General features: G+C 46.6%; 1 protein-coding gene across 1 annotated transcript; it reads left to right on the forward strand.

Moving 5' to 3' along the window:
* SLC30A2 (solute carrier family 30 member 2) lies at nucleotides 1-13,202 on the forward strand. Its single transcript, XM_082231848.1, has 8 exons — nucleotides 1-329; nucleotides 3,826-4,040; nucleotides 5,146-5,292; nucleotides 6,383-6,536; nucleotides 9,697-9,880; nucleotides 10,224-10,329; nucleotides 11,201-11,335; nucleotides 12,768-13,202. The coding sequence occupies exons 1-8, from the start codon at nucleotides 277-279 to the stop codon at nucleotides 12,911-12,913; spliced, it is 1,140 nt and encodes a 379-aa protein (XP_082087974.1). The 5' UTR covers nucleotides 1-276; the 3' UTR covers nucleotides 12,914-13,202.
* Nucleotides 13,203-13,823: the final 621 nt, after the last annotated feature.

Genomic DNA, 13,823 nt, shown 5'->3' on the forward strand with positions numbered 1-13,823 from the left:
CGCCCGCCTGGTCAGCCGGCGCTTGCAAACTTTGCAGCCGGGCCGCCCCGGCCGCAGCGCCCTCCTTCTCCCCCTGCGGGGCTTTGCGCACGAGTCGGCGCCGTTTTCACACGGGCTGCTGCTCGCCCAGCCGAGATAAGAGGCAGCTGCCAGCGACGCCGGCCTTAGCGGGTGGGGAGGCGGCCGAGGAAGGGGGCGCAAGGCCGGAGAGGTCGAGGCTGAGCGGGGGCCTCCGCGGGGAAAGGAGCGTCCGCCGGTTTGCACCTGCCGGCGAGGATGGAGCCGGGCTCGGGAGAGAAGAGCCAGCTCCTCAATGGCGTGGAAGGCAGGTGAGTCGCGGCCAGCGGCCTCCGTGTTTCTTTCCCCGACTTTGCTTTCTGCTCCTGCAGTTCTCCGCCCCGAAGGCAATGCGGACGCTTCGCGCCAATATAGCTCCAGATCCATTTACTACCTCGCTGCTTCTCCAGCATTAATTCTTTGCCACAGTGCAGTCCGATTTTAAGCATGTTTACTCCGCAATAGGAGCAAACTCCAAGGGGCCCAGGTACCTTCTGCCTCCCCCCAATAAAATATTTGATGCTTCCCCAAGTTGATAGGCACTGTCGTTCAAAATAGTGTGCGCCTTGTGACTGATTATACGGGGCGCAGCTTGCCTTCCCCCCAATATTTTATTTAAGTTGGTACCTTTGTAGATGGGGTAAGTCCCAACAAGTTAAGGGTGATCTGATGATGACACTAAATAGGTGCAAGATTGGACTGTAGGTGTGCAAACCTGTGTTTGCTCAGGTGTGAATCGTGTTGCGTTCAGTGGGAGTTAAGCCCTAGTGAGCGCCTTGCAACCTTATCTAGGTCGCTGGCTTTGGGAGAGGGGCTCATCACCGCCTGCCCACCTCCCCATCTTATGCAGCTTATTGGTTAGAGTTTGGGGGCTCCATCGAAGCCTTCAGATCCAGAACTGTGCATGCAGACCCTCCCAGCCACCCTCTCTTACAGTACTGGGCTGGAGCCCACGGAAGTGTAATGAACTTACAAAAAAGAAAAAGAAAAATCCTGCCAATTCCTGAAACACGGGTGGAGAAGCTGTGGCCCTCCAGATGTTGTTGGACCCCCAATTCTGCCAGCCCCCACCAGCAGGAACATGGGCCAGGAATGACTTTTACTGATTGGTTTTGGCAATTTACATCCTGCTTAACAGTACTCCTCTCTAAGTAGTAGAAACAGCAAACTCAGTAAATACCATGGAGATAAAATCAGTTAAAAGCTAACTCTAAAATAAAAAGTAGCTTAAAATGACTGCTGACATGGGCTCCGGAAGTTCAACAGGGAAGTGGGGGGGGCGGCTATCTGATATCAGCTGGGAGGGGACTGTAAGCTTGCAACATCTGGAAAGCCAAGGGTTCCCTGTCTGTGGTCTAGAATCAAATCAAGAAGTTAAACTTTTCCTGGCATGAAATTTCAGAGAAGCTTTATCTGTTGAATGTCGATATCTGTTGTGTATTTGTTAAATACACAATGCGTGAAAAAAGGATGGCAGCCTCCGGCTCAAGCTCTCCCAGGGTGTGTGTTCAAAGAGTAATTGGTCACTATTAAGTAACTTTGACATCCTTTTTCAACTGCAATAAGGGTAACTAAAAGCAAGGCAAAAGGGTTGTTTCTGTACACCCCAACTATACCAGGGAAAAAACCTATGAGTGGAGTGTGGGTTCTGTTCTTGCAGCAGAGATTGCGAACAGAGAGTGGGATCAGAGGGTAGGGATTGTTCCAGTTAAGTTAATGTAAAAATGGAGTCTTCTCTAATCTAGCATAAAATGCTTTGCAGCAGGTGAGGGCAGCATTTCAGGAAAAACGCAGGGCTGTTTTAGAGAGAGCCCTGGGCTGCGACATGTATTTGCTACACTTACACACCACCCTCCTGGAAGAAGCACTGAGCAGTGTGCTTACCTCTGCCTCTCCCATATTATCCTTACAACAACCCTGTGAGATAGATTAGGGAGAGAGAGTTATATGCCAAGGTCACCCAGCGTGGGCTAAACTCTGCGTTTGTTCTTGTTATATAAAGAGTATCTGCAAGGAAGCAACTTCCAGGCAAATGTGGCGAAAGCTTAAAACTTTTTCTCTGTTCTCTGCCCTGTTCCAAGAAAACTTGCCTCTTGGAAGCGGCAGTTTGCATTTCAAGGGCACCACCAGAGGCTTCCCTTGAAATGTAAATTGCAACTTTAGAGAGAAAAAGTGTTTGGGTTTTTTTTTTTTTTGTCAGATAAGGTTGCATGGAGAGAAAACAAGGTCCTTCCCACCCCATCCTCAGGGTCCCAAGTTTGCTCAAGCTTTGCAAGAGATGCTGCATATATCCTTAAAAATTTACAAATTGCTATATACATTAAAAAGCTTGAACTTGGTGTGATATACAGAACAAAACCCATGCATGTTAACTGCATTATTGCAGTAAAGATCACCCAGCTTCATGGCTGAGGGGGGATTTGAACCCTGCCCTCCCCTGCCCTCCTTTGGCACTTGAGTGTAGAAACCGAAATTGTTTGCCTGGGCAGATAGGAGGCAGAGGTGTAGGTGTGTGTGTGTGTGTGTGTGTGTGTGTGTGTGTGTGTGTGTGTGTGTGTTAAGAACCTCAGACAGTAACATGTTCGGAATGCAGCCTGCTCTACGAAAGGTAAGAATCACATCCCCCCATTGTTCTGCCTGTGTCCCTCTTGCCTGCCTTTGGCATGCAGAGGTTCCCTGCCAGTGATTGCAGGAGGCATTGTCACATTGCAAGGGCACATTCCACCCAGGAAAAGAACACCAGGGAGGGGCAGAGCAGGGCTGGTGCTGCAGGACAAATGACCCAGGGAATGAATGGGGCTTGGCCAAGGAGGAATCAAGAGGGCTGGGTAGAAAACTGTGGAGGGGGAGGCGCTGCATTTGCCCCCTGGGCCTGAGGGTCCCCACCCTTAACTTGAGTGGTGCATATGTGCAGAGGCAACAGAAGGCAAATTAGGTAGTGCTGCCTAAGGACTGGAGGGCATGTAAATCAAACTCACTCTCTCTCACACACACACAAGCAAACACACACGCAAAAGCACATGCCTATTTTCTGCTTGTTTTGCTAACACTGTGAGGATCTCTACTTGGCACTGCCGCACAGCAGAACTTGAATGCCATGCCGTCAAACGAAACATTATTTTAAATGATAATAATATAGGTGACCAAGATACTATTTATGAAACATTATTTTAAATAATAATAATATAGGTGATCAAGATACTATTTATTTATTAATTTACATTTCTTTCCAACCAAGGGATACATTTCTATCCCACCATGTTGCCCAGAGTGGTTGGGGCAACACCGTAAAAGTAATAAATTATTATTAATTATTATTATTTTTATTAGCTCAAGGTTATGTACCTAGTTTTCCCACACCCCCATTTTATCCTCACAACAACAATGTGAGGCAGGTTAAACTGAGAGACCAAGGGCCACCCAGTGAGCTTCCCAGCCATGTGAGGACCTAAATCTTGGGCTTCCTATGTTCTAGTCCTGCACACTAATAGCTCCAGTACAGTGACTTTGAATTAAATTCATAAGGAGCTGAAGTAAGGCATCCCGCTCCAGCCTCTGCTGTTTTCTGCTTTGCTTTTCCAGCTGACACTCAACATGGTGTGGCTAACTAACATACTTGGTCCTTATTGGACATTTTTTTTGTGGTGGCGGGGGTATTCAGTTTAGTGTTGTGCTTCTGCAAATTTAGAGTTTGGGGGACAGCATCATCTCTGCCTGAGACAACCTCTCTCTCTCTCTTTCTTTAAAAATCTTCTCTTTATGACACAGGTCTTATTTAGGAGTCGTGGGTAAGAATTTCCCAACCCCAATGGTCGGCTACGTTCCAGACCTTTCCTCCTTTGAGCTGGGCCTGAATGGGAACCAGCACTGCCATTCCAGCTGGGCATCTAACAGCAGCTACGATGCTGAAAAAGAGAGAGCTCGGAAGAAGCTCTATGTTGCCTCGGCCATCTGCTTGGTCTTCATGGTGGGAGAAGTTGTGGGTAAGGCTCTTGACGCTTTTTGACATCACTGTTTGCTGCTTGGGTTGTGCATTATGACTGTGTACAAAATTATCATCATCATCCTATAGAATCATAGAGTTGGAAGGGACCTCGAGGGTCATCTAGTCCAACCCCTGTGGTGCAGGAATCTTTTGCCTGATGTGGAACTCAAACCCACGGCCCTAAGATTAAGAGTCTCATGCTGTACTGACTGAGTTGTCCCAGTTCTTCCTATTACAGTGGTACCTCAGGTTACATACGCTTCAGGTTACATTCGCTTCAGGTTACAGACTCTGCTAACCCAGAAATAGTGCCTCAGGTTAAGAACTTTGCTTCAGGATGAGAACAGAAATCGGGCTCCGGCGGTGCGGCAGCAGCAGGAGGCCCCATTAGCTAAAGTGGTACTTCAGGTTAAGAACAATTTTAGGTTCAGAACGGACCTCTGGAATGAATTAAGTACTTAACCTGAGGTACCACTGTATTTACCTGCCCTTCACCATAAGTTCCCTGGGCAGTTTGCAACACATTCCGGCCAGCCACACTGAAGGGGTGTGAAGCACAGCCAGTGAGAGCTGTGGCCTTGGGTGGAGGGGAGTTCCAGGGGATGCACAAAGAGGCCCAGAGGGCTGCATTTGGCCCACAGGTCCGAGTTTCCCCAACACTGTTGTAATGCATGAATCATCTGTAATCAGTGTTGGAAACTCGCATTGTTCTAGGCACATTTTGCAACAGGGAATTTCATTAGTGCAAGCAGCTTCTGAGTTCTGGGCGCAGTACTGCTCCTAATATTTCAGATTAAAACTGCAGAGTGGAAGGAAAGGAGGACCCTTTTCTGCCTCCCCACTTCTAGCTACTCTCTGAAGACTGGAGAAGAGACCCTCTCAAGAATATTAGGGGGGTGGGCAGAGGAAGGACTAGACCACATGAAAAAGGAACATAATATTTTAGCTGCAGTTCATTCATTTTCAGCTTTGTATTCCTGTTATAAAAAAAGCGCGCCTAGATATTCCGTTGTTGTGCCCTTAACCTAGGATTAAGGTGCCATTTAGCTTTCATATCTCAGTTTCTAATACTGCCCTCTGCCTGTGGGGCTCTCTCTTCCCAGGGGGGTACCTTGCCCACAGCCTTGCCATCATGACTGATGCCGCCCACCTCTTGACGGACTTTGCCAGCATGATGATCAGCCTTTTCTCTCTCTGGATGTCCTCTCGGCCCCCTACCAAGACCATGAATTTTGGTTGGCATCGAGCAGGTAACAGCATCTTGGCTACTAAGGAGTAAGTCCCAGTGAATACAATTAAGCGGACTTCCAAGGAAGCCCACCCAAGGTTGTACCTGCCGGCTATGTGACATTCATACTGTAGCAGATCAAATGCAAACTTCTGAGCAAGGACCATAGAGCTGTGTTGGTGGGGCATGCTGATTTTTTTAAACACACACACACACACACAAACACACAAACACACACACATCATGGGGTGGGGGCTAAAAAGTTGTAACATGATCTGGGAATTCAAAAGATACATTGGTTAAATTAATGTAACTTAGTTTTGCTTGGTAAGTAAAATGTGTATAAAATTACATAGAAATAATTAAAAATGATTGCCAAGTACTTGCAGTTGTTGCTGGCCTCTGTTTGTCTCAGGAGACAATGGAGGAGTGTGCCTTTGGGGTAAAGTCAAACCGCTGGAGAGTTGCACTGCTTGCTATGGCTGTAGAGATCGACCCAGGAACAACATGTTTTGTTGCAGCTGGGGCAGATGAAGGCGTCCAATTGTGCTGCTGAAAATGCAGCTATATTATTATTATTATTATTATTTTATTTATTATTTAGCATTACCTGACATTTTTCAGAAGGTGGAATTAAAAGTATGGAACAATGGATCTCATTTTAAGCCCAGAAAATAACTGCGTGTGCATCAGTGATGCAGGGAGGGCTAAATTGGGGACGGTAAGATTTGTGGGCCCGATTCACATGGAACTCCTGCACACGGGACAATTTACACACAGGTCCCAATTTCTCCCGTTCCCCCTCCGATAAGGTGCTTAATGTCTTTATTGTTGTGATTTCAAAGAGTTCTCTGGACATAATTTTTACTGTTGAGGCTGCCTGCACAAATAGAGCAGCACTGAATTGGGCCTCTTGTTGCCTTGTGCAATTGGTCTGTCTGTTGCAAGAGAATGTATTGGAGCAGTCTAATTGGGCAGCTTTATTTGGTGGACATACTCCCAAGTGTATGCAGCTATGACCAAACTCTCAGAAATTACCTGCTTGGGGAGTTGTTGCTCTTCACCTGCCATTGACACCTAACCTAACCAAACCTTCCTGGCTTTCTCTGCAGAGATCTTGGGAGCCCTGCTGTCTGTGCTGTCTATCTGGGTGGTGACTGGTGTCCTGGTTTATTTAGCAGTGCAACGGCTGATCTCGGGCGAGTACGAGATAGAAGGGAATGCCATGCTCATCACCTCTGGCTGTGCCGTGGCAGTAAACATCATGTATGTAAGCATGCTCAGAATGCACTTGAATGGGCACCTAAGGAAGTTGCATAAACTGGAGATTCTCCTCAGATGGGGGTTGATCCTGGCAATGGATTGCGGGCTGCATAGATCAGTGGTACCATGCTTTGTAGGCCAAAACACGTCTTGTGTTCCTTGTGGGGAATCTCCAGCCTTTTGGTCCTGCCCACTGACATCAGACGGTAGGTAAAGGCGTGGCTGCCTTCACTTGGAAGTCCCTTTGCAAGCAGTTTCTATTGAAACCTCCTGGAAACTGACTTTAAAAGCAATATTGTCACTTGAAGTGATAATGAAGTCAGGTGATTAGCCTGCAGGGATGTGTGGAGATAGAGATCTGTGCAAAAAGGATCAGGAAGCTGGTGATAGAAAGGACCTTAGCCAGAGGCCCTGGAAAGACACTCCCAATTAAGGGTCTACATTACTGGGCTGGGCAGACCATCTGAGCTGGTGTGAAACAGCTTCCTGGGTTTTTGCTTCTGGATGACAGGGGCTGAATGAACAAAAGCCTCTGGTCAAAGGAAGAACCCAACTCTCTTGCCCCCACTTCTGAGTGTTTTTACTTTTGATGTTCTTCATTTAGTGCAGGGGTAGGCAACCTAAGGCCAGGGGGCTGGATGTGGCCCAATCACCTCAATCCGGCCCATGGACAGTCCAGGAATCAGCGTGTTTTTACATGAGTAGAATGTGTGCTTTTATTTAAAATGCATCTCTGGGTCATTTGTGGGGCATAGGAATTTGTTCAATTCCCCCCCCCAAAAAAAAATATAGCCCAGCCCATGGCTGAAAAAGGTTGCTGACCCCTGATTTAGTGCAATTATCAGATTTCTTTTTTTTTTTTATATAAAATTTTTATTGGGTTTTCACATTTTATATAGACAAAAACAAAAACACAAAAAACAAATAAACACATAAACAAAGAAAAAAAAATAAGAAAACAACAACAAACATATATACTTTCCCGAAAATGTTATTTCCTAACCCTGGTCATTGACTTCCCCCTACCCCCTCCCTTGCATCCCCATTTCCAAATTTATGTCAGCAAATTGGCATTTCCCTGTCTTAATATTAGTTCTTTTATAAAAACAAACAAAATTAATTTTTTCTAAGCTGGACTCAATTCCCTTCCATCGATTTCCCATTTTATCTTGAATAATGATCTTTTTAACCAAATCCCATAATCATGAGTGTTGTTAGAACTTAATTTTTCCCTCCCTCCCATCCCCGGTTTGCGTCCCTTCCCAAAGCATGTTCAAAATAACAGTTCCTAGCCCGGGTTCCTCACGTCCGAGGCCCTCCAGTCTCTTTCAGTCCCTCTCCGCCGGTCTTGTTGGTAATCCTTTATGCCAGTCGTCACATCTCGAAAGAGTTCTTTCACCATCAGTCCAAAGTCTCTTCCCATATTTGCAAACAGCTGCTGAAGAGTTTCCACAAGGGATGAATCTTGAAGGTAATCAAAGTCAGAGTCTATGTGGAGGCCCCGATTATATTTCTTTATTTTAAATTCCTTAATTTCATAGACTCCCAGGACCTCCACTTTCGTCTTCTGCATCTTTCGTGGATTTATAGTAGATTTGCTCCAATAATCTCCTTGTTTGTATTCCACAGGCGTCAGCTTCTGCTCAGTATTTTCCCACAGCACTTCTTCTCTTTCTTGTTTTGTCTTCTCCTCTTCTTTTATTATCATTTCTGGTTCAGCTGTGGATTCTTTCTCATTGAGGTCCTCGTTACATTCAGCAGGACTACTTGTTTCAGAAGTCAAGGTCATCAATTGTTCACTCATAGCCGTAGTCTGCTCTTGTAAGATTCCGACCAAATAGAACATCCTTTCGATTTCTCCCAGTATCTTTCCATCCACAGCCATTGTAGTTCCACAGAATTCCCTCTAGAGGGAATCTGGTTACTTAGTATCCTTTTCCCCAACAGTCCTTTGTCTTGTTATTGTTTCTTTATTTCCAACAATTTTAGATCAATTGTAACTCTTTTTAATCCAGAGGTAACTTAGGTAGCAATTTTCCGCTATTAACAGTCCGTTTGACAGCTTTGACAGCTGTCAAACTCTGCACTTCTTAAACCAGCTCCAAAGCAGGACGCTCCCGGGCCCGGGAGGGGGGGTTGTTTACAACAGAACACAAAACATCCAACACTCCTCTCTCCTGCTCAAAATTTCCAAATCTTGGAAGTTACTGTCTTTTTTTTAAAACTCACCCTTTACAGGGTAGGCACTCCAGCTTAGTTCTTTTTTTTCGTTGCTCTAGATCGTCTGCAAGGTGGGGGGTGCGGACTTCCTTTTAGCACATCCCCCGATCGTCTCAAATTCAGTGGATAAATTTCTTAAAAGCCAAGTCCAAATTACTCACGGGTTGTTTTTTCAGCCGAATTTCAAGGAAGGAAGTCAGCGCTCTCCGGTCATGGCTCGCGGCTTCGCTCAGCAGAGGTAGCGATGGACTCTCAGTGCCACGCCACCCCCCGTATCCCCTCCGCAGCCTTTAAAAAGGCTCTTCGCGAATCAGGGGGGGCGCTTAAGGCACCCGCCGAGTCTTCAGTCCGCAGGCACCGCGCCTGCGGTTTTAAGGGTCCCCGTGTCGCCGGCACGGCAAAGACCCGTCCCCTGCTGAGCCGATTCCCTCCGGAGCTCGGAGGGAATCCGCCATTCCCAGATCGTGTCAACCCCGGAAGTCACAATTATCAGATTTCTGTCCTGCCCTTCTTTCTGAAGGTTCCCAGGGTGGCAAACAACAAGTAATAAAACTTATGTACAGAATGCAAGAGGAGTTGAGAAGCCAGTGTGGGATTTAGTTATTTAACTGTAGCATTATTTCTCTGCCCGTCAGCTGGGGAAAGGGTCCCAGAACTGCTTATGGAAGAGTAAAGATAGTTTCTGCCCACCGCAGTCGGAAAGAAATGACAGAGGAGGAAAAAGCAATGGGGAGGGAAGAGGAAAACAAAGAAGCTCAGATACCAATTCTTAAAAGTAACAAGTGACAGCCAGCTGAGGCTGGAAGAGAGTTCAGGAAAGATCAGAGAGCAGAGCCAGCGGTATGGCCCTGCTTCCCATCTTTGCCTCTGCTGCAGCCTGATGCTCTCCTTTTGGCAAAGTCTTCTCTCCTTGCCCACTTTTCCTTTTAATTTCTCCCTCCAGAATGGGCATTGTTCTCCACCAGTCAGGGCATGGGCACAGTCACGGCAATGGGCACAGTCACGGCAATGGGCACAGTCACGGCAGTGGCCCCAACACCAGTGTCCGGGCTGCTTTCATCCACGTGGTTGGGGATTTCCTACAAAGCATTGGAGTCTTGGTGGCAGCCTACATCATCTACTTCAAGGTAAAGCGGTCTGGAATAATTGATAATTGCAAAGAATATTTATTCCATGATGGAGCAGCTCTGCCGACTCTCTTAGGAGACAACTGCTGCTGTTACCATGTTGGCTCTGTAAAGAACAAGCTTGTTTGGGGCCAGTAATAAGTTAGGTGCGGAGCAGAGCAGGGACTCTGCAGTCGAGTGGCAGAGCATCTTGGGTTCGGTCCTCAGCATCATCCCTCCCTTAAACCCTGGAGAGCTACTGCTGGTCATTGTAGTGGGTACTGATCTAGATAGACCATTGAACAGATGCTGTATAAGGCAGAGAGGCTCACAGTTTTCTTTCTCCTTCGCCTTCTTCCTCCAGCCAGAGTACAAATACGTGGATCCCATCTGCACCTTCCTGTTTTCCATCCTGGTCCTTGGAACGACCCTAAGCATCCTCCGAGATGTTGTCCTTGTGTTGATGGAAGGCAAGTCTCCCCTTTTGAAGTGGGCGAAAGAGATCGGAGCATCTGGTTGGACTATGCCATGAATTTTCTATGTATGGGGGAGGCTGCTTGGTGTGGGGGGGGGACATTGTAAGTCAAAGCAAGACATTGCAACACTTAAAATGCAGGTAGTTGCTTTACTTTTCCCTTGTTTGACTTCTGTTGCATTCTAAGGGTTTGGGTTGGGTAGTAATGTGTTAGTTATTTCGCCCCGTGTCTCCTTGTCCCCGTAGCAGCTGGAAGGGTACACCATTTGAGTCTAGAAAATGAGATGGGGGGGGAGGAAGCACCACTCCTCTGAGTCTCTGGAGCAGGCATAGGCAAACTCGGCCCTCCAGATGTTTTGGGACTACAACTCCCATCATCCCTGACCACTGGTCCTGTTAGCTAGGGATGATGGAAGTTGTAGTCCCAAAACATCTGGAGGGCCGAGTTTGCCTATGCCTGTTCTGGAGGGTCCCTTCCTCTCCAGCTGCTGAAATGGAAGAGTGGGGAGCATCAGGCCTGGGGGCCAAATGAGGTCCTCCAGTCCTCTCTCTATGGCTCTCAGGGCTGGGAAAAGGACCCCCAAGGAAACATGAAGTCATCTTCCATGGTATAATCCAGGCTTCCCTAAACTCGGCCCTCCAGATGTTTTGGGACTACAAGTCCCATCATCCCTGACCACTGGTCCTGTTAGCTAGGGATGATGGGAGTTGTAGTCCCAAAACTTCTGGAGGGCCGAGTTTGACTATGCCTGGTCTAATCCAATCAAACTATGTGTTTTAGCTTTGCGCAAGACAAAGCAGCAGTTGTGTCATCTTGTTGTCTGCTTCTTACCAGCATTTCCTTCTCCACCTTTGCTTCTTTACAGCCACCCCAAAGGGTGTGGAGTTCAATGATGTGAAGAGTATCTTGCTGTCCATAAACGGAGTGAAAGCCCTGCACAGCCTCCATATTTGGGCCCTGACGGTGTCTCAGCCCGTGCTGTCTGTCCACATTGCCATCAGTAAGTTGCACTCCTGAGCAAGGTGTATCTGCAGGTTTTTTTCTGGGGGTTTGGGAGAGGGGGGCAGAAAATATAATAAATCGGGCTTCCAGTTGTGGTCCAAAATACCTGAAAGGCACCCAGGTTGGCAAAGGCTGTTCTAAATAAACAAGTATAACTGAAAGGTGGGAGCACAGAAACAAATGAGGGGACTCAGGTCTGCACACCCTGCCTTGCATCTCAGGTTCTACGAATGCTAGAAACCTACTTTGTTTTGGGTTTGTTTGTTTTTTAAAAAAAGAAATATGAGCATCTTGTGATACATCTGGCAGGGGAGAGAGTCCCTCTTCTTCCTTCCCTGCCCACATGGCTACGCATACCTCGATGAGTTGCAGGCCTAGGGGTTACAAGGTGCAGTCACTGTAGCTGAGGTGGATGTTGGATTTTGCAACTAGGGAAGAAAAGCATGTGGGCATAGACAGTGCTGGCACCCAGAAAAGCCAGGCTTTGACTGGGATGGTCTGCCAACCTCAACCCTTGATCCTACCTCCTCCTACCCAGTGGGTGGATGGCTTAGGCAGCGTCCTGAATGAGGATCTTCAACTGCCCCACACCCCCAACCCTGTGCTTTTTAAAAAATAGAACACGTATTTGTTTATTATTATTATTATTATTATTATTATTATTATTATTATTACTACTACTACTACTACTACTACTACTACTACTACTACTACTCTGGGTGACTTCCAACAAAAATAATAAAAACACAATACAATTTTTTATTTTTAAATATTTATAAAACGTTTAAAAATCTCTCTTAAGCCGTATACAAAAATAACACTGAACAAAGTAAGACTATCACAAAATCAGTGAATGAAACCCAGGAACTGGTTAAAGACAGGCATTCGGAAATAATAGGGCCCAATCCCACAGCTCACAGAATGCACAGGCAAAAACAAAAAGCAAGAACATCTTCACATGACATCTGAAGCAACTAAGCAACCAGAGGGTGCTTGTGGTGGTGCGGATGAGGGAAGAGAGGCTCTGAAATTGCTTGGATCCTGACCAGTTTGTGGGCCTTGTCCTTGGTTATGTTTTTGTTGCCATTGAGTTGATTACACAATCACCTTTATGAACAGTCCGTGTTGATCCTTTCTGGGGAAGAAGGTGCCCTAATAGCCAGCAAAACTAAAGAGGTCTGTAGGAGTGCTCTCGCAGATATTTGGGGCCCAAGTAGGGCCACAAACATGTACTGTGAGAAAGGCTCCCAGATACACCACTTAGCATGGAGGAAATCAATCCATTTGTGCTGCCTTCCTCAACGTGGTGCCACCAAGATGTTTTGAACTACAACTCCCAGTACACCATTTCCCCTCACCCCCGGACGTTGTGTCAAATTAACGATGCCTGTCTTCCTTTTGCTCCGCTCGCCGCTTGCCTCCCTTTCCAGACAAAGACGCAGATGCTCAGGCTGTCTTGAAGGAAGCGAGTTCCCGCCTGCAGGGAGCCTTCAACTTCCACACGACGACAATCCAGATCGAGAACTACTCCGAGGACATGAAGGACTGCCGGGAGTGCCAGAGTCCCTCTGACTGACTGTTTAGAAAATAAGAGAATCTGAGGAGAGTTGTAGAGCAGCCTGCAGATGGATATGCGGCCTTGGCAAAACTGCTACCTCAGAATTCGTTCCAGTGTGACCGTTACTCAGGGCCAAGTAACTCATGCAGTGTCACCTAAGTGCTGATGCTTAGTTTGTTGGGAGCAACTGAAAGTACTGCGCTCTCTCTCTTTCTCTCGGATCTGTCTCTCTCTACTTCTCCCTCTTTCTGTTTTTTTCTCTCTCTTTTATAAGTATCTGAAAATAAAACTGGGATCTTTCTGTTTATTGATTTGGCTGTAATAACTCCTCAATGCAAGGAGTTTCCTCTTCCTCAGGGGGGTTAGGATCTTTCTCCTTGTATCTAGAGATGGGAGAGGAAGTCAATTCAGTTTGCATTAAAAGGCAAACTTACGTAATTTGCACTTTTTGAAGCAATACATGGACCAAAACACCACCTATTCTTAGTAATTTGCACTTCTTGGCTGCAGAACTGCACTGCAAAATACCAAGTAATGTGCCCAAAAATGTACCTGCTAGGGGGAAGTGTGTTAGTTAGCTAGCTAGTTAGTTAGTTACAGTGGTACCTTGGGTTACAAACGCTTCGGGTTACAAACTCTGCTAACCCGGAAGTAGTACCTTGGGTTGAGAACTTTGCCCCAGGATGAGAACGTAAATCGTGCAGTGGCAGCAGGAGGCCCCATTAGCGAAAGCGCGCCTCAGGTTAAGAACAGTTTTGAGTTAAGAACGGACCTCCGGAATGAATTACCTTAAGTTCATAACCCAAGGTACCACTATATTTTTGTGCATATAATGGGGTTGCCATATTTCAAAAAGTGAAGATCCAGACAAAAGTTTTTGAGCTTTATTACTATTATCATTAGTATTTTCAACACAAAAACAGTCCCG

This window comes from Podarcis vaucheri (genome assembly GCF_965113315.1).
Source record: "Podarcis vaucheri genome assembly, chromosome: 7".
Classification (NCBI taxonomy): Eukaryota; Metazoa; Chordata; class Lepidosauria; order Squamata; family Lacertidae; genus Podarcis; species Podarcis vaucheri.